We start from the raw sequence: 20302 nt of genomic DNA on the forward strand, positions 1-20302 counted from the left end.
GAATCTGGCGCCCTAAACGGTGCCCTCTCGTCAGTGGGCCCTCTATGGTTGTACATAAGTAAAGCCCTGGGGAGCCGGACAAGTGGTAGTGCAACGCAAACCTGTGGTGTGATATTTACCAGGCTTCCCACGCTGTGGTCTTGTGATTGTTACCGTTCTTTCCGACCACATCCTCGTCAAGGCTCTTGGCAAGTCAGACGACACTCACCTTCTCCGGTCCCGACTTTCTTACAGACGCCTTCGCCCGTCTCTTGCGTGTTCGAAATGCATCCCTTCACAGCCTACGCCCTAGGCGTCGCAGTCGTTGGCCTTGTTGTATACGCAGTCGTCGACGCCGTCGCCAAATACGACAAGCGATACAATGTCCAGAACATGCCTGGTCCCTGGCAGGTGCCGTGGGTTGGACGCATCCATGACCTGCCCATTGAGTTCATGTGGCTGAAGTTCAAGGAATGGGCCGACATCTACGGTCCCATATACCGCACCAAGATGTTGGGCGCGAACTTTATCATCATCACCGATGAGAAGATTGCCGAGGACATGCTTGTAAAGAAGGCGAAGCTCTATTCCGATCGCCCCGAGATCAAGTCGCTGTTCGATGCGAAGAGCACATACGGCTCAATGGAGTACCTGCCTCTCATGGGAAAGAATCGTGAGTCTATCAGCGATTAGTGTGGGAGATTTCTGCTAACCAGAATAGAATACTGGGCTCGTCAGCGAAAGTTCACCCATTCTTACCTCACTGGAGCCACCAATGTCCGCTACAACGGAATTATGGAATTTGAAGCCAAGCGATGGATGGCCAGGCTCTTGGAGAACCCCGATGATTTCAGCTTTTCCCTCGAGGACATGTGCTCTAAAGTCATGTGCCAATTGACATGGGACGATCCTTCGCTCAGTGTCCCTCTTACCCCCAGCGCATGGGGTCTGCTTACTCAAATGTCACCTGCCGGGCCAATCACAAACGTCTTGACTCCTCTCTGGGACTGGGTGCCCGAGCCGATCAACCCCTGGAAGCTTCGAGAGCGTAAGCGCCACGACGACCAACAAGCTTTCTTTATGGAGTGCCTTCAGAAAACCAAGAAGAGTATGGAACGTGGCCAGCAAAGGTCTTGCTTCACCAAGAACTACCTGGAAACCGCGGAAAAGTCAAACATTTCGGGCGAATACGAGGCCTCTTGCGTGATCGGGATGATGGCGCTTGTCGGTATCTTCACAGTCACTGGACCGATTTACTACTTCCTCATTAGCATGCTGCATCATCCCGAGTGGCAAGTCAAGTGTCAAGAGGAGATTGACCGCGTCTGCGGTAATCAGCCTCCTGCCGTCGCCGACTTGCCCAACCTTCCAGTTCTTCGTGCGTGTATCAAGGAGACAATGCGCTGGAAACCTACTGTACCTACTGGTAAGTACATGAGGAGACATCTACCATATTGATACTAACTTCGTTCCAGGTGTTGCTCACGAAGCTGAAGCCGACGACTGGTTCCAGGGTTTCTTCATTCCCAAGGGCACACGCATTCTCCCTCTCGACTGGGCCTTCCTCCGCAATCCCGTCAAGTACCCTCAGCCTGAGGAGTTCCACCCCGAGCGATGGCTGGAGGCTGGATGGCCGACGTTCCAGGAGCCATTGACTAAGTACCCTGACATCGTTGGCATGACCTCGTTCGGTTGGGGCCAGCGCCAATGTCTCGGCATGTCTATCACCCGCGACGAGACCGTAACGGGCTGTGGAGCTCTGATGTGGGCCTTCAACCTCAGGGCAAAGGTCGATCCCGTTACCGGCAAAGACATCGAAGTACCCGTCAACAAGTCCAACTCTTTACTCATCATCAAGCCAGACCCATGGGAGATGGCGTTCCATCCCAGGAGCGAGACGCGCAAGCAGGAAGTCATTCAGCTGTGGAAGGAGGCAGAGGTGAAGGATATCCAGGAGCGTGCTGAGTTTTCGAAGTCGGCCGAGATGAATGTGTTGGTGCAGCCATAGGCGATGTGAGAACTTTTTTCTTTGTTGGGTATATCCAAGAGCATAGCCGAGAGGCACGGCGTTCGTGAGCGCTGTCTGTTCTTCACCTTCTCTATCTTCTCTTCAGTAGTCATCAGGCCGTTGCCACACCGGCTAGCCATAATTCTTATTCCATTTGTCACATCCGTGTTTCGCTTGATATGGGTTCGTATGACTTGATGACTCCAGGAAATGATGTTGGGCAAAGAAACCTAAAAAGTCACAATCACGGGTGGGAGCAGCCAGTGACTCTTATGCTGACCGTATCGCACGTTACACAGGATACTTTAGGGTCGTATTCGCTATGAGGAGCCGGTCGAATGGCGCTACGGTGGTCCGTTCAGGAGCTGGATGTCATGCCTGTCGGAGCGACGCCACGGAATCCCGTTGCTGAAGCGCATTAGCACAACTCCAAGGAACCAAGCAGTTCTTGATGTGGCTGCAATGCGGTAATGCATCCAGAGATTTTGAGCGATGGTACAGGGCAACGATCCCTTACGCTGCCCTGACATGCGGGGAGTGCATGGCGCAATTACCCCTCCAAGCGTGGCCCGAGCGGCCCATCCACGTCCAGCCTCGACGGTGAGAGGCCCAATCACGCCTCGGGCCCCACCCTTGTGCTGTGCTCTACGGAAAGAGCTATGCCCCTCCTCTCTCATCTTTTAAAGCTGCCCCTCGTCCTTTCCATCGGCAACACTCCACCACCACACCCTCTTCATAACACATTCAGCCCAAATCCATCACCATGTCCAACCCCAAGGTTTTCTTCGACTGCACCATTGACAAAAAGCCCGCCGGCAGGATCGTCATGGAGCTCTTCGCCGATCAGGTCCCCAAGGTGAGTACCCCGCTAGCAGAGTCTTCGTCAGGCCTCTTTCCCCGCGAGACCCCAACAAGATGAGGCAGTCGCTGACTATAACCGACAGACCGCTGAGAACTTCCGCGCTCTCTGCACCGGCGAGAAGGGCACTGGCAAGAGCGGCAAGCCCCTCCACTACAAGGGCTCCAGCTTCCACCGCGTCATCCCCCAGTTCATGCTCCAGGGTGGTGACTTCACCCGCGGCAACGTACGTCAAACGCACGACCCTTCTTCTAGCGAGCACACATGGCTGACATAGCGCAGGGCACAGGAGGTGAGAGGTAAGCTATGGTCGTATGGAATGCATGTGAGCCATACACTGACTTCGTATCTTCACTGTAGCATCTATGGCGAGAAGTTCGAGGATGAGAACTTCAACCTGAGGCACACTGGTCCTGGTATCCTCTCCATGGCTAACGCTGGACCTGGTTCGTCCAAAACACTGCTCCGTGTCTTGAGGATCTACGACTAATTGAACGCGCAGGTACCAACGGCTCCCAGTTCTTCATCTGCACCGTCAAGACCTCCTGGTTGGACGGAAAGCACGTCGTTTTCGGCCAGGTCGTCGAGGGCCTTGAGGTCGTCCAGGCCATTGAGAAGGTCGGCTCCCAAAACGGCACTACTAAGCAGACCGTCACCATTGCGGACTGCGGTCAATTGTAGATCGATCTGGAAACAGAGAGAGAATTAGATGAGATGCACAAACGGGCGTGGGCAGAGGCGGCAGGATACTGGCCACCGATCAAGCCCACCATGCATTGATGGGCTCATGACGCCATGATTCACGACCCACAGCAAAGCTTGGTAGAAGGAGCGCAGTGAGCATCTTTGGTCTGTCGTAGTGCTATTTATCACTAGGAAATGACAATGATCAATGTGCACTTCCCAACAGTTTTGATTTACCATTTGATACTGTGTAGTCGTGATTCGAAGCATTACTCGCGCTAACTATGTAAAGTTCGGCAAGTGGCGTCAATCTCGCTATATGGGAATAACCGATCATGCTATTGCCCCCCCCGTGGTTCGAGACTGGTCTGAGCGTTGTGATGGTGGTAGATGCTCGAACTGTGGAATGCGATGAAACTGATGTCTGGAATGTGATGATTGGGACAATCTTGCAATGGTAGCATCATTTAGAGTTGCCGCTGTAGGACACAAGGTGATCTTGCTCTCGAAATTCGAGAAGCCCGTCAGCGTTGGGTATCGGTTCGTAGGTGGATTACATGTGTCATGCCATGCTATCTTTAGCATTAATTGGTCGTGTTTGCTGATTCATTTACCACGTTAGAGATCACGAGCTCGGTTTTGTGTATAGGGTCGGTAGACAGAACACAAGTATGAGGGAAGGAAGATGGAGATTCTCACTCGCTTCTGACGAGCGCCTGTTCATGCTTTCAGCTTCTTCAACGTCGTCCAGCGTATTCATCATGACGGTAGACTAAGACGAGCCAGTAGCAATTTATTGGCGTGATAACAAGGCTAGCCCCATAAATGCAGCGTGGTGGTTCGGCTGATCAGTGCATAGAACCACGACGCACTGAACGCACACGCATACAGGCAAACATGAGGGGCAGCATTTGAGTCAACTGAGGCTGATTTTGAGGACTGTAGTATGCCGCCTCATCTACAGCCACCCAATAAGTACTCGACGAGCCTGGAGGCAGGGCCGCAGAGAGCCTGTTGAGGCTTAGCTGGAGCTGCAATTTCGCAGCTGGCAGCCTCGCTCAGAGTCCTCCAAGTTTCTCATGGGCATCGTAGGTGCCTAGAGCGTTCGCATGGCATGCATCCAAAAGAGCTCGGTTCAACAGGCCGTGGAAGTGGTGAGGGCATCGCCTCACTGACGTACAATTGCCCTGTAAGGCAAAGTGTGGGGAGGACTATGAGTCTATCGCATCGAGTAACAAGGAAGCCTGCTTAGTGGTCGAGCCTAAGGGTATGTGCGGGCTAATCGTCGCCAACTGTTTGGTCAGTATGCAGCAATCACTGCCCTCCATGATGGCACCATCGGAGGGATCCTCGGTCAGCATCTGCACAGGACGGACCCAACGACGTCTAGAAGCCTTGGATGCAATTGATAGATAGCCGTAGCCGACTTCCCAGCGAAAATGGAGATATGAGTGGATGGACGAAGTGGGGAAAAGCTATGCAGAACCATTGGCGTGGAAGGAACGCATGGGAAAGCAGCACTGGCATTTCGATGGGCTCAGCTCTTTCATCTCAACTACTATCGGACGACGGGGTTTCAAATTGATCGGTCGTGACGATTGAAAGGCTCTGCGCTGTTGTTGTCGTGGCTGGTGTGCGAGCTCAACACGTAGCTCGTTCTGATTGGCTGTACACCATCTGTAGTGAAGCATTTCTTTTCTCCAGGAGCAGAAGATGTAGAATGACGCAAGCAAGTCTTCCCCTCGTTACTACGTCGAGTGCAAACATAGTTATCGGTAGGCAGCAATGTATGCAGCGATGACACGTTTCGGTGGTATTGCCCAGGTTGAGGAGCTTAGCGTGCAGGACTATTAGCTCCTTCCTCTTTGCTTCTGTCACAACCAACAGTCGTCTTTCGCGCAGGGTGATCTTCTTGATGATCATGCTCATCAGCCGTGGGCATTCTGGTCCCTGGGAAAACGGTGGAGAGGGCTAGCTCCCGGGCTGCGTAGAGGCTGGTCCTTGCCAGCGCAGCCTTGTGGTAAGCCCGCAATTGAGGGGTGAATCAGCCATTGCAGCACAGGACCCGATGAGACATGGGCATCTGTCCCATGCGCATGGACGTGCAGTTCCGATGTGCAGCGTACGGCCTAGGTACTAGCTGGCGCACATGACGTCGCCGCAGCCGGGTAGGCAGCAAAATCTTCCCACTATCATCTGACGAAGACCGGGAGAGCCCGTCTAGGAGGCCGTCTAGAAGTCCGTCGGCCTCGCGATACACGTGGGATGATCACCAGGGAGGGAGCAGGGAGCGTCCCGTAGGCGCCCGGTGCCGACGAGGAACCAAAAGTCAGCATCGGGTGAGCCTGTCCAACATGGGATGCCTGGCAGGGCAGCCGATCAAGCGGTGTCGTGCGAGGCTAAATTTGCGTCCTCTCCGCGCCCGCTGAGTGAGCACTGGATTACAGCGCTGCATGGCACAGAGTGCAGCAGGTGAAGAGCTCTGTTTGGTGACGGTGTAAGGGCTGCCATGAGCGTTTGGCGAGGCAACGGTGTGGTGCTGGGGGAGGGTCAGCAGCTGGCAGTGATTCGCCCAGCCATGTCCAAATCGCTCGATGCGAGCAAGTCAGGTGGCCAGCGGTGCCGGCGATTTGCTGGATGAAGCCAAGGGCGTTTTGTGGGTTGCAGCACTATGCAGCCATGTCCGTGGGCCGTGATCGAGGACTCTGCGAGGGATCAACCGGCGTCGAGAACCCCGCGAGACAGCTCGCAGCGTCCAGGCAGCCTATTTCGTCTCTCCCACGCCATGCGCTGCGCCTCGATTCGCGCTGCGCTGCTGCTCGAAATCTGCTGCGTGTATTAATCCCCGTCGGCCCTGGTCTCCGCCCTGCCCCGGGTCACCCTTTCGTGAGCTGTCTCAGATCACTGCGCCGCCTGCTTCACTCGTGCGCTTGACCCTCACGCTTCTACTTATACGCTTGTTTGCTTTGCATGGCATTGTCGTGCCATCCCCACCCACGTATCGGCTTCTGCATGTTCAGCCAATACTCCATCCATCCCACATCATTAATACCCCATTGTCCATCACTGCAAGACATCACGTTACATCATGGCGCCCAACCCACACTGGCGACAGCACCAGTCGAGTAACAGCACCGCTTCTGGCCGCAGCGACAACAGCACCGTGTCGGCTCGCAGCGACACCAGCGACCGTTCGTACGACACAGCGCCGACCGAGTACAGCGACCGCAGACCGTCGCTCATGCACAGCGAAACAAGCCACGCCCGCGTACAGGGACGCGCCCGGGAACGAGACTACTTTGTGCCCCAACACAAAGTCGACCGCTATCCACAGCTGCCGCCCCGCTCCTCCGTCGACACATATGCCTCGACATCAGAAGAAGACCTTGCCGATGAGCTCGATGACATGCCCGACTACGACGTGCCCACATACCGACACGAGCCACTAGCTTGCGATGCCATCCCTACCACCCCCCGCGACTTTGGGGAGCTCTTCCCTACGTCCAAGCGCCTATCCATACGCCACGACGACTCGACTATAGACGGCAACATGAACCTGAGAGTGGATACACAGGTCGAGGAACGAGGACACCGGAAACAAAGCTACACTCTCTTCCATCTCCGCATGCAGGACCTTCGCACACGCCAGTTCTCGCTCCGCAGATACTGCAGAGAGTCAGGCCGCGAGGTCTGCCACTCGACGCGCAAGTACCAGAAGCCAGCCACAGAGATGCGGCCAGTCCTGCAACGCGCAAGCACAGCCCTCGCTAGTCTGGTCAAGTCCGACTCTCGCCCCTCAACATCAGCAGGTCTGAAGCGGGCCGACTCCGGCTATGACTCCATGCAGGGCAGTCTTCATGACGACGCCGACGACAATGTTACGCGCTCCGAGTCACGTCCCAAGGCGGTGGGATACTCAAAGGGCCGCGCGTTAATACCGACCAATACCATCAAGCTCGAGTTCTCGAATTACGCACATCTCGACGTCAAGCGCCGCGGTGCCAAGTCATACAAGAAGTATGCCTTTGAATACTGGGGCAACGACTACTCCTGGAAGCGCATCGTCAAGAAGGAAGGGCGGGACCAGCAGGAGTCTGTCTCATATTACCTCGTCCGCGATGACAACGACAAAGAGCCGCTTGCGCACATTTGCCCCGTACGGTTGACGCACGAAGAGGCGCACGAGGAGGCTGCCCGTGGTGGCTGGATACCACCCTGTTATATGCGCGTTACCGATGACAAGATCCTGCGCTCAGACTCAGACATTTCCGAGTAAGTTCTTTCGGCAGCACAAGCCGTGCAAAGTAACAGTCAATTAACCCAACGAACAGTGTTGTCATGGCGACAGGCCTCATGGCTCTTGTGGATGACTGCATCAAGCGACGCTTCCATTCCAAACAGAGCACACAGATGCACATCCCGCTTCTCAGAAATCCGTCATTCAAAATGGCCAACTTGGAATACATTGGCCCCAAACGCCTCATCGATGAGATGTTCAGCCGAAAACACCAGGATGGCAACATACCCAAGAAACACCCTTTAGCGGTACGTCGTTTGCCGACGTCCGTTTAGTGTCTGCTTTCTTTAGCTCTAGTTTGTGTTAGTATACGTTCAATCAGTATCGGGAAGCTGCAGCCTGTTCTCGCATCTTGTACCACCAACCTGTCAGAAACATTCTGTTGGGATGGCTACCTGCAGGCAGGCGCAGTCTTAGCATTGCTGGTGGTCATGTTCTCTTTTTACTCCTAGGTGTTTGGCATCTGCGCCATCTTTTGGTTTGCAGCATGCATAGCGTTGTTTGTTTGCTGCATTTGTTGAGCCTTTTCTCATTGCACAGGATACCAGCCGGCATGGATGTTCAGCACATGCACATAGCACCGCCCGTTTTGGTTTACGAATCGCCATGTTATCATTCTTGGATCGATACATACTGGGATCGAAGTTACGATACCACACTTTGGAACGAATAATGACCTGAGCTAATTTTGCTCTATACAATTGGTTCGCACTCTGCCACACGTGAGAGTATCATATTTCCCTCAACGCCGTGGGTACAACGCGGCACGCTTCAACATTCAAGTAAAGCCGTCCGGTCTTGTGCCCACACAGCGTTCATTCGACTGCTTGTTTCCCGTAGATTGATGTTTGCTTACGTGTTAGGCTATTTTGGAAGACCAGTTCATTCCTGGGCGTACGATCCCGAGAGCTTGGATTTGACAGTTGACAGGTGATACGACTTCAAGCACACGCGTAGTACATGGCTAAGCTCTTCTCACAATCGACTGCCGGGAAGACATCGCCACATCGCATTATCCACCATGCTCAGCCTTGAATCCGCACCTTTCTGCAGCCTTCTAGCATCTTCGACCACGACATCAGCCCAACGCTATTCGTGCGACCCTCCGCCTCATCGCCCCTCAAGTCTCAAGACAGATTGCGGTGCTTTTCACGATTACTCAGCTGATAGTCAATCACGGTGAGCAAAGTATATCAAAGATAGTTTTATTGTTGGATCTGCTGTGTCGTAGCAAGAACATCGTAACTGCGCTCAACGAAAAGTACTCAAACTAGCCAATCAGGACTCCTTCCTCATTAAGATTGTAGCGACCACATATTCCTAGCCATGCATTTGCGGCACCGGAAATGCGTGGGTTGGCTTTCGCTTCACGACAGTCTGTCTGTTCATCATTCTCGGGCTGCGGCTTCATATCCCGTAACGAAGGTCAAACAATAAGCAGGAACCCGCCTGCCTCACCATATGTTGTTCTGATTCCTTCGCCGCTTTGTGGAATCTTGGACCAAGTGTGGGTGTCCAAGTCCAACGACCATCCGCTCCTGTCGTCAACAGCACTACTGAAATGAATCAACCGCCTCATAATTGACGAAAATTGCTTAATATCGTTTGATGTCTTCGAAGTATTCTTTGCCGAACCACATCTCTCGGTATGATATCATTGCCGCCACAGCGAAAATTAGGCAGGGTCCTTTAGAGCACTACTGCAGAGTGTCTGCATAATGACCTGGCACTCCACACTAGCCACATGTTTTGCAGCCATGTGGGTACGCGAACGTGCTCTTGGGCTGAAGTTGCAAAGCACCCTCACGCCGCAGCCTCAGGTTCCAATTGCATATTGTTCATGCAGCTTTCCCCAGTGCGGGTGCTGACAAGCATCTCATCCGTACCGCCTCCGAGCAGCTTGCCGACAGACTGTCCCCAACTCTCCGCAGACAATAGTAGGCTGTACATGGCCTAGACCATGCTTGGGATTCTTGCATGCCCGATCGGCCCGCTCTGGAGTGCGTTCGTCCAGCCCAATGGCTCGGATGTGGGAAACTCTTTATTGGCCACAAAGACTGACTTCGCGACGGCTTCTAACAGCATACGCGCATGTCACTTGCAAGAAGAGCATGACCGACGAGACGGATTCTTGCATATCCTGTCACTCACTGCCGCAACTGTCTGCTTCTTCCGTCTGTAAGTGAGGCTTCGCGTCACTCTCACATGTTATAAGTAGCTGCGCCCTTCAAAGCGCTGCTAGGCTTGTCGTATCGAGCCATTCTCAACCCTTTCTTAGCCATCGATCTCTATCCCTTGCAACTTACCTCTTGTCTGCTACCCTCAGTCATTCCGCATCTATACCAAAATATACTTATCATGGCCGATGGGGATCCGTGGACGCAGCGCCTTCGAGGTAGGCTGTTCGTCCCAGTCCTTGATCTAATGCACACTGATGCGCTTTCCAGATCATTGCCTTGCGAGAGGGTTACAGGAACCAACCTACACGGATCTTTCTGATCGCCGTGGTAAGTCGAACCTAGCATATTGCTTCGTCAATGCAAATTCGCCTGTTACTGGCTAATGTTCATGCTAGGAGGCCGAACAGCCTGGTCAACCATGGTCACCATCCATGGTTCCAACTTCCAGGCGAGGTACTGGTACGACATCAATTATCTTCCCAATGCGAAAGAAGACGCCGCCGAAATCGCGCTGCGAACTCTGACTGGGACTACGAACCCAAGTCAGTCACCGCCGCCGGCAAGCCACTATCGAACCATTGGAAGTCGACAGGACTCAGTTGTGAACGCTGGGTAGCTTAAATCACTGTTTCTACTATCGAGAAGCATCCGCTGCGTACTCGATCTCTCTTGGTGGACCTGTCAAGCCTCAATCGCTCCTTTAATCACGGTAGAAAAGGGTCGGGAAAGAGTGTTGTGATATGAATATGGAAGGATCATGGAGGGCGGCGGCTTTGTCATTTATGTTGTGTGTCTTTCTGATTACAAAATCGTTTTCATGTTATTACAAACATGAACACATGAAATTGTACTGTCGTCGCTTCCGCCACTGCTCGTTGGTGGTACACTAAACCCTAGCGCGCTTGTTGAACTGACGTCGCTTCATCATGAAGCGTCCTAAACAATACAAGCTTACTCGCATTGTTATTTCTCCGTCGGTCCATATACTCAAGATGTATCATCGGCACTGACAGCAAGCCGCGTGGTGTCGGCTGAAACTTCTGGATCTCGTCTTGCCAACTCCTACCTAGGTAATGGAGAGTCACGTCTCCACTGCTACACCGCGAACACCTGACCGCAGATCAGATAAGGTAGGGAACATCATTGATCAGTACTACCAAAGACGATGTGTAGGCGCCCGGCACCTGCTCCCCGCAGGCGAGTTCGTTCATCCCGACTAGCTGCCAGTGCAGCCCCACCCTTCTCGACTCGAATGCACGCATCAGAACGTAAATGCATTTGACAGCCTAATGCCCAGGCTACTTAGACTCCGGTGAGCGGCAGAGATGCTATGCAGATATAATCTAAGACTATCCGCTGCATCATACGTGGCCGTATTTTCGTGGCATGGCCTGGGAGGTAACCCGAGAGAGAAGTTCTGCAAGCATTGTAGCCTCCTTAGCAACCCAAAACCCATGAGGCCATAAGAGTTTGAACACGTGCGGCCCAATACTCCATGTTCAGGTCTCGATCCGATGCATGATGCCCGCCGAACCTGCGGGCCACGCCTGACGCTTGCATCCAGAGGATTCTGCAGCTGAAGGATCAGTTCATCCGAAAAGCCACGTCGCACATGCATCTCATGTATGCGCGATACTTGTGACAGCTTAGGTGTGGGTTCACAGGAGCCAGGGATCGGGGACTCCGCCACGCTTTTGAACCACATTCGCCGAGTTTCGCTACGATGAGGGATTGACATGCGCCTCAACATTGAAAACTTCATCAATGCATAATGAAGGTGTTCCACATGTCAGAGGGAATTCTTCTTGTAGTGGAAACAGTCCACGAGCAAGGCTAGGCCAGGTGCTCAGAGTGTAGATTTCGTGGCTACACTAGAGGCAGGAAGTGTGTGGTTAGGGGACACGGGCCAGTCGCTTTTCACAGTGTTGTATCACTAGGGTGTGCGAGACCTCCGCGGATCGTGGCAAAGAGAACGCCAGTCGGTACTGATTCTTGAACAGGCCGGTCAGCATATTGACAAATCATGGGCCATGCGCCGTTTTGATGGAAGCACCAGATATCTCACTTGCGGACCCCACGCCCACTCGGAAGAGAGCAAGAAAGCCGCACTCATCCTGTCACTTCTAAGACTACGTGGTGAGTTGAATGCCGCCTGGATCTTTCGCCCACGATACACATGCGATTAATATGAAGGCTAATAATGCAACGGTGCAAGTTTAGGGCCTCTTCCAGCAGCCTCTGGTTCAGGAGATTTGCCGGTCCACGTTTGTGTGTAGGGCCAGTGCAGAACTCATGCTAATAGATAATGAGACATTCTCCCAAGGCCCAGTCATCAGCAACATAACCAGCAGCATCAGCAACATCACCAGCAGCATTAGATACTGCCTCCGAGGTCATTAGCCAAAGGTTCAAGTATTTGAGGCACATCAGTAGGTGAGGGTTGCAACTAGTGACCTGCCAAATACGTTCACTCCATGCGAGAGCACTGGTGCAGATCCCGGAAGTGCCGTGTTCCGCCGGTGCAACAATCTCGCACTGCCGGAAGGCCACTGAATCTTGTCTTCATCAGTCTCATGAAATCGCATCGAGCAATGATACCAACTGGCCAAATTATTTGTTGTACATTCTTCGAATGACAATCCTCTTACAATCTCTTCTCGAGTCTTCTCTGCTTATCGGACCTCCGGAATTATTCCTCAAACACAATAAATGGCTCGCCTTCACTCACTCCTTAAGGACCGGACTGTGGCATACACGCTTTTCCAACGCATCGCGTAATGACGCATATCCCACTCCCGTCCCGCCTTCGAAACCTTCCTCCACACCGGTGCAGACGTGCGGAGACTCTGCGTATGAAATGCGCTGCGGCGACCGTAACAAAGCAATACATTGACGCAACAGGACCGACGTGACGCGGAAGATTGTCTGAAGACATAGCTTACGCCCTTACCCAGTGTTCTCACGCCTCTACGATCGAATCGAGTCTCCTACAGACCCCGGATACGAGGATCAGGCGGACACCCTCGACAATCTCGATTGCGGCACGAAAGACTGTTCGTTTTAACGCTCCGCATGAGGGAAGGCCTTTCGTGTATCTAAGTGCCTCCCGAGCAGCTGGTATCGACAAATCAGCTTCTACAGTCTCCCTGTCGCGATACAACGAGGGCAACGCCTTTGCTTGGGGTTTTGTCAGCCACAGAGTCTGGCTGACTTGGTGCAATAAAGCTAGGTATGGTGGATTTGGCTTGCAAAGAATCGACTGGAACGAAGCGATACTACCATCATGCTCGAGTCCTCTCTAGCACGAACTGCCGCGTTCTACTCAGCTCGGCAGCGCGAACGAGTGGCTTCTGCTCGCATCTCCACCAACCCGAATATCGGATCCAACACATAGTGCTAATGTGTGTGCAAGCAGCAGCACCATTGTGGCACAACTACGCAGTGTGTACCGCTTCTGATCTGTACCACTGAACTGTGCCACTATTCCCTACGCGCCTCTGCGAACGCTTCGCCAAACCGCAAAATCGACGAGATTCGGAACACCAATCTACGCGACCCCAATACATGCTTGTAGCAGATTTCGAACGCCGAATTAGACAATAGCCGCACGAAGCGCCGCGCTGGCGATACATCCGGTCATGACTAGCGACACAGCCTACCGAGGCAAGAGCACACTGCAGGTGGTCGCAGGCAGAATTTTACACCATACACGTCTGAGAAAAACTGGAAGGCTCGAAGCTCACATGCACCGCACTGAGGCGCGCTTTCTGCGGCAGATGGGAAGGACTGCACTGATGCTCTTTCCGCTCGGCAGTTTCCTTGCTCAGTGTCGCAAAGATGCGAAGTCCGGAGATGAACGGCGAATAACAAACTCATGCGAAGGTACCGAACCCTTGGGCTTGTTAGATTTCCCTGAGTCGCAGACGGATACCCAGGCTTGGAGCCGAAGTGGGAATGATGGGCGTGCAGGAAGTAGCGGCGGTCAGGCGTTGCAGCTGCACATGTGCACGCAGATGACCATGGACCCAGAGTGAGCTTCGCAATTTTGCACGACGGTGCAGTGAAGCACTCTGCTCTCATGGTAAGATGCGTAAAGGGTGCGCCAAACACAGGCTGTCTGGAACTTAAACACCGGACCGAACCGAGGGCGTCCGGGGCGTGCCTTCCGCGTACTAAGACACTGGCTCCCGCTGGCTGCCCAGGTGGACACGCCCTTCTCAGTCTACAGATCCCAACGACATCTCGAAGCACCTTCTCTGGCGTAACAACCCTCAGCCATGTGAACGACGCGTCTTCAACAAGGTTTACCCACCGCCGATCCTCTCTCAGTGACGTGACGCATACGTCGAATGCACCACTCTCGCAACGCACGGGCATCGTCCATCAGATCGGGGCTTCCGACAGTTCCGCCATGCGTCAGTTCTCCTTTTACAGCAATGGGGAAAGACTGCAACAATGCACTGCTTGGCTTTCCCTGCACTCACGTCACAGTGGTTGGATCGTGCAAGAGTGCACTCTTCATGACTTGCCTTCACTCAGAAACAGACCGGAAAACCTAACAAGCTAACAGCCTAGGACCGACTTATCATTCGAAGCGCGCATGAATACCGACCGTCCCTCACACAAAATTGCCACACTCGCTGGCATCGATAGCCTGGCCTTCGTTTGAACCTACCTCACCCTCATCGCGTTCGATCCGAGACCACGTACACAATCAGTATAGATACTTCGGAGTTCCTCCATGTCCCGATAATGCTTCGATGGAAGATTCCTCGACCCCAATCGCCAGTCGTTTTACTCCGACGTCTCAAAATAGTTGCCGGCTATACACCTGTAGTACTGAGAACCGCCTTTGTGTCTATCCATCAGACACGAGCACATGGCGACTTCAGTACGCATAGCGCATGGCTCTATGTGCAGCGGATAGGTGATCAGGGCAGAAGTGACAAGAAATGTCGGCCAAGTAGTTTCTAGTCTGCAAACACAACAAGCGTGCAGCAATGATAGCACAGGTCTATGGGGCGGTTTTGAAAAGTAAAAGGTGATATGGCCCTCTGCCCCAATAGGCAGGGCACTGGCTGTGGCGTTTGACGTTGTAAGTAAGTTAGTCCCTCAGCTCCCCCAATGACCAGCTCTTCAGTATATCGCATCTCAACTCAGATCCATCCATCTCATGTCTTCTTAGCACTTTGTGTTTTTGATATCGAACAGGGCCAACACGCAAACATTCCCAACAGAAAGTAATTCGTGCATCTGATCGCTCGGCGACACGACCCTCCCGCCACCGCGTCTGTTCTACGTTCGATTCGGTGGTATCGTAGTTGCGCGATACTTTACCAGCTAGGTCGTGAACATTAGTTGTCTCCAACTGTTACTTCGACGTCACGGTCGTCATTCAGCTGATTGGACGGACATAGTGGAGCAACGGGAGCACCCGCAATAGTGCCTTGCTCTCTCCGCGACCAACCTTTTCCTGGAGACAAAACAAGCGTATTCCATGTCTTCGGCACATGCACCAACTTCAAACAGTAGTATAAACTTACTGTATGCAGCTTCCCCGTTTTTCGGGACAATTAAACCATATCCCGTGGCGTACCGTGGGGATCCGCATGTACCATGTAGCACTGGTAATTCTCCGCATTCAATGAAAGCAAGCCACATTCGTATCTTCCGTCCATCCCACGAGTTCCAATCGCACATCTTCACCTCTTGAAAATAATAAACCGGCAACATCAACATGAGCAACCACACAGCAGAAGACCCGGCAAAATCTGCCTTGCCCACCTACACAATCCTCCGAGACACAGCGCTCGATTTCATCAAAGCCCAAGCCCTCGACACCACTTTTCCAGAACGCATGAACTTCAATCTTCTGCGTACCTACTGTGCCCCTTCTTTCGAACACTCCTGGGGCCACAACTACGCCGTCTCTCTCACCCCGCCTCTCCAAGGCACACATTCTCTCGACGACTTCTTCTCCCATCTACGATCTATGCTTCCTAGACTTGAATCTTGGAAATCAAATGTCACAGACATCATTGTCGATCCGGTCAAGATGAAGGCCATGCTGCGAATCAGCTTCATGATGCAGGCGAAAGGTGCGACGGAGGGGCAGATGGTGGAGAATGATTTGCTGTGGATATTGGAGATGGAAGAATTGGGAAGCGGGAAAGTGGGCATCAAGAAGAGTATGGAGTTTCTGGATGGTGCGGCGGCGGGCAGGTTGAGGGAGATTATGATGGGGATAGCGTAGGCTCATGATGAACGAGAAGAGTATGACTTTGCAGTCTTTCATAGCTGCTGTTTATAGACGTTGAGGTCTCGCACTTCTATCCTGACGTACCAGACGAATGCCATCTAAGTTGAGTTGTACCATGCCTATAACTCCGTTGCTACCGGTCCAGTATGGATATCGCTAACTCTTCTTTCGCTAAAGATTTGATATGCGTGCCTCGTGTTCAACCATTTCTTCATATACATCCTGTTTCATCATCTTTACTCCATCTAGTTCGAGCGCCCATTAGTGTTTCCCTGTCTGACCATCCAGGATAGCAAGTCAACCTTTGTGACAACAGCCACGGCCTTTGGCTCGCCATCTATGCGCTCGGTGACAACAGCTGCGCTGTTCCACTCGAAGAACTTGTTCAGATCGCTCAAGCTGGTCTCCTTGGTAATCTCAACAAACTCCCTTCGTCCCTTCTTGCCACCCTTCTGTGTGTTCTTCGCGTTGTCGCCGTCAAGCGAAAGACGGCCGAGGTCCTTGACGACTTCGTTCAGTTTGCGGAAATCGAACATGACCTCTTCGACGGGCGACTTTGGTGTGGCACGGCCGGCTGCGATGTAGGAGAGTAAGTTGCCGAGGGTCACTAGACCGACGAGACGCGCCTTGCCGGAAGATGAGTATGTGCTAACAGGGAGTTGGTCGAAACCCTTCTCACGCATTGTTTCGATGGCTTCGCTGCAGGGCGAGTTTGAGGGAACGGTGGTAACGGGCTTGAGTCGTAGGGAAGCGATGGTAGCGCCGTGGAAAGCGTCGGCCTGCTTGGTGGTGGAGAGACGGCGAAGCTGTGCGCCGTTTGTGTTAGGTGTTAGAGGGGGCGTAGGAGGGAGAAGGTCGTTTGCTGCAAGCCAGTCGTCGTCGACGAACTATGATAAGTTAGTATGGCAGAGCAGTAGCATAGGACAAAAGATGACGAACCTTGCTGAGGTAGCTTCTAATGCTGTCGGGGAGGATGACGACAACAACATCATCTTCGGTGAGGTCCATGTCTTTCGCGGCTTCAACCATGGCAGCCATCGCACTACCAGACGAACCACCGCAAAGAATGCCCTCCTCAGAGATCAGCCGGCGCGCGTACAGGAACGATGTCCGATCGTCCGTCTTATACCACTTGTCCACAATCTTCTGTTCCAGGACGTCAGGGATGAAGTCGTATCCGATTCCCTCAACCTTGTAGCCCTCGTTCACACGTTCGTCGTTCAGGGTCGCAGGGAGTGCGAGTATACTGCCGTGTGGGTCGGCAGCGACAATCTTGACATCCTGCTTGTGCTTCCTCAGACCGCGCGCTAGACCTGTGATGGTGCCTCCAGTTCCCGCACCAGCAACAAGACAAGTGATCTTGCCGTCAGTCTGTGTCCACACCTCCTCGGCTGTGCCGCACTCGTGCGCGAGCGGGTTGTCGGGGTTCGAGTATTGATCGAGAATGTGCGCATTCGGAATTTCCTTGACTAATCTCCTCGCAACGCCGATGTGACTTTCGGGGCTATCCCATGCCGCACTCGTTGGGGTACGAATGATCTCGGCTCCGAGCGCCTTAAGAACCGCCACCTTCTCGGGACTCATCTTCTCTGGAAGTGTGATGATGGTTCTGTATCCCTTCACCGCACCCACTAAAGCCAGCCCAATGCCCGTGTTACCAGACGTAGGCTCAATGAGTGTGTCGCCGGGCTTTATGCGACCAGACTTCTCGGCGGCTTCGATCATGCGAAGCGCGATGCGGTCCTTGACACTGCCGCCGGCGTTGAAGGCTTCGATCTTTACGTATACGGTGGCACGGATGCCCAGAGATTGTGGGATCTTGTTTAGGCGTACGAGAGGCGTGTTGCCGATCTGCTGCGTTATGCTGTCCATGACCACAGGTGGGATGGCGGGGCGCGTCTTGGTAGACATGATTGCAGTATTTGTGTGCTGGGACGTGTGCGTGATGCTGGAGTAAGTACAGTGAGAGTTTTCGGGATTATAAGTAAAAGAGAGTACCCGCACGGCAAAGGCGAAGAAGATGTCGTGATACGGCTGCAAAGTTGTCGCGCAGAACAAACTCGATGGCCTGACCCGCAAATAGCCGCCGCGCTCAAGCCACCGCTAGTAGATCCTCACGACGCTAGCCGGATGCGCTCAATCAACGCCACCATCACGCCGCCACCCCTGTAAGCTGTGTTCACGTAGTAGGTACGCGTAGCATCTGTGGACCAACAACTCGACAGCATACTAACAGTCAACACAGTAGCATGTAAGCACTCAAGTACTCCATCACTTCTGCCTTATCTTGACGAAGTAGCCTGACACTAGCATTCGATGGCTGCAAGATGGAATCATGAACAGCTGTCTGCCATTCTCAGCTTCACTCGACCAGGTCTTGACCGAGCCTCCAGAGACCCGTTATTTCCAACTCTATCCTGCGCCGATGAGGAGGCCATCCGCGACATAGACCCAACATCAACAAAAGGACGCATACTGTGCACTTTTCAAGATATGCTCACTCATCGAATCACTCCCAGAGCAGCAGCAGATATACTTGGTTCACTGACTTCAGCCGAATGCTCTTCGTATACACCTCGTGACGCGAGCATACTCTGGGGCGCCATTTGTCATTGTGGCGAGACATGGCCGGAAGCAGAACTGAGGATATTAGCCGACTTGGTGGTAGAGCTTGCGAAGTTGTCATACGCTTTACCAGAGTATCCGTATGATACAGATGAGCCGGTTCAGGGCACCAGCAGCTTTTTGGACTTACCTGGCTTCGGTCATGAGCTCATGGGTCATTTACAAGGTGTGGATATAAACATCCCTCATGCTGAAAAGTCTCAGAAGCTGACAATCTTCGGTCCAGGTCCAAAGTGTTATAGCTTGCAGTTCATGACCTCTGAAGCTCGCACAGATGCAACGTTGAGGACATCTGAATCGATGACGGGACGTATTGTCAGTGGTGATGTCGTTCTTGCTGTCAGAGACCTTTACAAGAACATCAACACCTTCGCCGCGCTTCTTACCTGCCACCATATTCGAGGTGCGCTGCCACAAAAAAATGTGGACTTTCGTGGCATGGCATGCCATCCGATCGTTGGTGCCTTAGAACACGAACTCAGTCTCAATGAAGTGACGCAACATCTCGATGGCTCTGCTACCATGCCTGACCAAGACTGGGCGGCTTTCAGGTCATCGCAGCCTAGTATTGAGCTGCCAGCGGCCACACAATGGCTGTCACTTCTAGGTCGCGATCTTTACGACGGGCGGGCGGACTCTGTAGCGCCAGTCGGTCCTTTGTGGAAGGCCCAGGGCGGCGAAGAGAAGATCACGCTGAAAAGATGGCAGTTCTGGCAGAACAAATTACGGTACTTTGCCTCAGTTGATACCATTCTAGGCGATGGGATCAAAATGGCATGCAGACAAGCAGCAGATCGCATGGACGTGGCGGCCTGAGCGAGATATCGCAGTGCTTAGTACTAAGCCGTGTGATCCGACAACGCTCTCAGGGAGACGATCTGTGTATCGACCACGGGCTGAGCTTATTATCTATGTGCTCGCTAATCGCGATGTCCTCGTCCCTGTGCAATCACGGAACTGGATTCAGCGTCAGTCTGTTCCTACTCCTTACTAGGAGTTTCGCTCAGCAGACAGTACAACGCACTGGCTCGTATTCGTCGCAGACCCCCCTCATCCCAGAGGCAGAGTTCATGGAGACTTGCAAGAGAGAGAAAGAAGTAGAGAATCTTGCAAATGAGTGTACTCGGTTAGAGTTCCTGGAAAAGCAACGCAGAACGCAAATCCAAGTCCAGGAAACAGAGGCTAAGCGCAGCACCAGCGCATGCGCGGAGATTAAAGGCAAAACAGGCCTCCACGTATCGCAAAGCGAGAACGCCGATTGAAAGGGCAAAATCACGTACTAAAAGGAAAAATCAAAGGCAAAATCACGTACTCAAGGAAAAACCAGGTAAACAAAGACGACTGTAAAAGAAAGGACAGAAATCCAAAGAAGAGTCGTTACCAAGATGCGACAACCAGATCTGGCGTGCAT

At 52.9% G+C, this 20302-nt stretch overlaps 9 protein-coding genes across 9 annotated transcripts; 7 read left to right on the forward strand and 2 right to left on the reverse strand.

Moving 5' to 3' along the window:
- Positions 1 to 264: 264 nt before the first annotated feature.
- BKA58DRAFT_400743 (cytochrome P450) lies at positions 265 to 1987 on the forward strand (the record flags this gene model as incomplete). Its single annotated transcript, XM_046171610.1, has 3 exons — positions 265 to 652; positions 701 to 1405; positions 1455 to 1987. The coding sequence occupies 3 exons, from the start codon at positions 265 to 267 to the stop codon at positions 1985 to 1987; spliced, it is 1626 nt and encodes a 541-aa protein (XP_046026098.1).
- Positions 1988 to 2649: 662 nt separating this feature from the next.
- Positions 2650 to 3539, forward strand: BKA58DRAFT_147332 (cyclophilin-like domain-containing protein). The gene is made up of 5 exons (XM_046164710.1): positions 2650 to 2843; positions 2932 to 3072; positions 3129 to 3145; positions 3207 to 3292; positions 3349 to 3539. The coding sequence occupies exons 1-5, from the start codon at positions 2751 to 2753 to the stop codon at positions 3525 to 3527; spliced, it is 516 nt and encodes a 171-aa protein (XP_046026099.1). The 5' UTR covers positions 2650 to 2750; the 3' UTR covers positions 3528 to 3539.
- A 2700-nt stretch (positions 3540 to 6239) lies between these two features.
- BKA58DRAFT_147555 (uncharacterized protein) lies at positions 6240 to 8208 on the forward strand. Its single transcript, XM_046164711.1, has 2 exons — positions 6240 to 7802; positions 7862 to 8208. Exons 1-2 carry the CDS (start codon positions 6619 to 6621, stop codon positions 8100 to 8102), a joined length of 1425 nt encoding a protein of 474 aa, XP_046026100.1. The 5' UTR covers positions 6240 to 6618; the 3' UTR covers positions 8103 to 8208.
- A 1889-nt stretch (positions 8209 to 10097) lies between these two features.
- On the forward strand, positions 10098 to 10946 carry BKA58DRAFT_147591 (uncharacterized protein). The gene is made up of 3 exons (XM_046164712.1): positions 10098 to 10222; positions 10275 to 10334; positions 10403 to 10946. Exons 1-3 carry the CDS (start codon positions 10186 to 10188, stop codon positions 10621 to 10623), a joined length of 318 nt encoding a protein of 105 aa, XP_046026101.1. The 5' UTR covers positions 10098 to 10185; the 3' UTR covers positions 10624 to 10946.
- Positions 10947 to 13540: 2594 nt separating this feature from the next.
- On the reverse strand, positions 13541 to 14593 carry BKA58DRAFT_147652 (uncharacterized protein). The gene has a single exon (XM_046164714.1). It carries the CDS (start codon positions 14382 to 14384, stop codon positions 13650 to 13652), a length of 735 nt encoding a protein of 244 aa, XP_046026102.1. The 5' UTR covers positions 14385 to 14593; the 3' UTR covers positions 13541 to 13649.
- An 813-nt stretch (positions 14594 to 15406) lies between these two features.
- Positions 15407 to 16433, forward strand: BKA58DRAFT_147638 (uncharacterized protein). Its single transcript, XM_046164713.1, has one exon. It carries the CDS (start codon positions 15745 to 15747, stop codon positions 16258 to 16260), a length of 516 nt encoding a protein of 171 aa, XP_046026103.1. The 5' UTR covers positions 15407 to 15744; the 3' UTR covers positions 16261 to 16433.
- A 78-nt stretch (positions 16434 to 16511) lies between these two features.
- Positions 16512 to 18177, reverse strand: BKA58DRAFT_438628 (tryptophan synthase beta subunit-like PLP-dependent enzyme; the record flags this gene model as incomplete). The annotated part of the gene is made up of 2 exons (XM_046173603.1): positions 16512 to 17153; positions 17206 to 18177. 2 exons carry the CDS (start codon positions 18175 to 18177, stop codon positions 16512 to 16514), a joined length of 1614 nt encoding a protein of 537 aa, XP_046026104.1.
- A 271-nt stretch (positions 18178 to 18448) lies between these two features.
- Positions 18449 to 20153, forward strand: BKA58DRAFT_456110 (uncharacterized protein). The gene is made up of 2 exons (XM_046174582.1): positions 18449 to 19057; positions 19118 to 20153. The coding sequence occupies exons 1-2, from the start codon at positions 18583 to 18585 to the stop codon at positions 19705 to 19707; spliced, it is 1065 nt and encodes a 354-aa protein (XP_046026105.1). The 5' UTR covers positions 18449 to 18582; the 3' UTR covers positions 19708 to 20153.
- On the forward strand, positions 19821 to 20153 carry BKA58DRAFT_438630 (uncharacterized protein; the record flags this gene model as incomplete). The annotated part of the gene is made up of 1 exon (XM_046173604.1): positions 19821 to 20153. The coding sequence occupies one exon, from the start codon at positions 19821 to 19823 to the stop codon at positions 20151 to 20153; it is 333 nt and encodes a 110-aa protein (XP_046026106.1).
- Positions 20154 to 20302: the final 149 nt, after the last annotated feature.

Source organism: Alternaria rosae, assembly GCF_020736505.1.
Source record: "Alternaria rosae strain MPI-PUGE-AT-0040 chromosome Unknown BKA58scaffold_4, whole genome shotgun sequence".
In the NCBI taxonomy this organism is placed as follows: Eukaryota; Fungi; Ascomycota; class Dothideomycetes; order Pleosporales; family Pleosporaceae; genus Alternaria; species Alternaria rosae.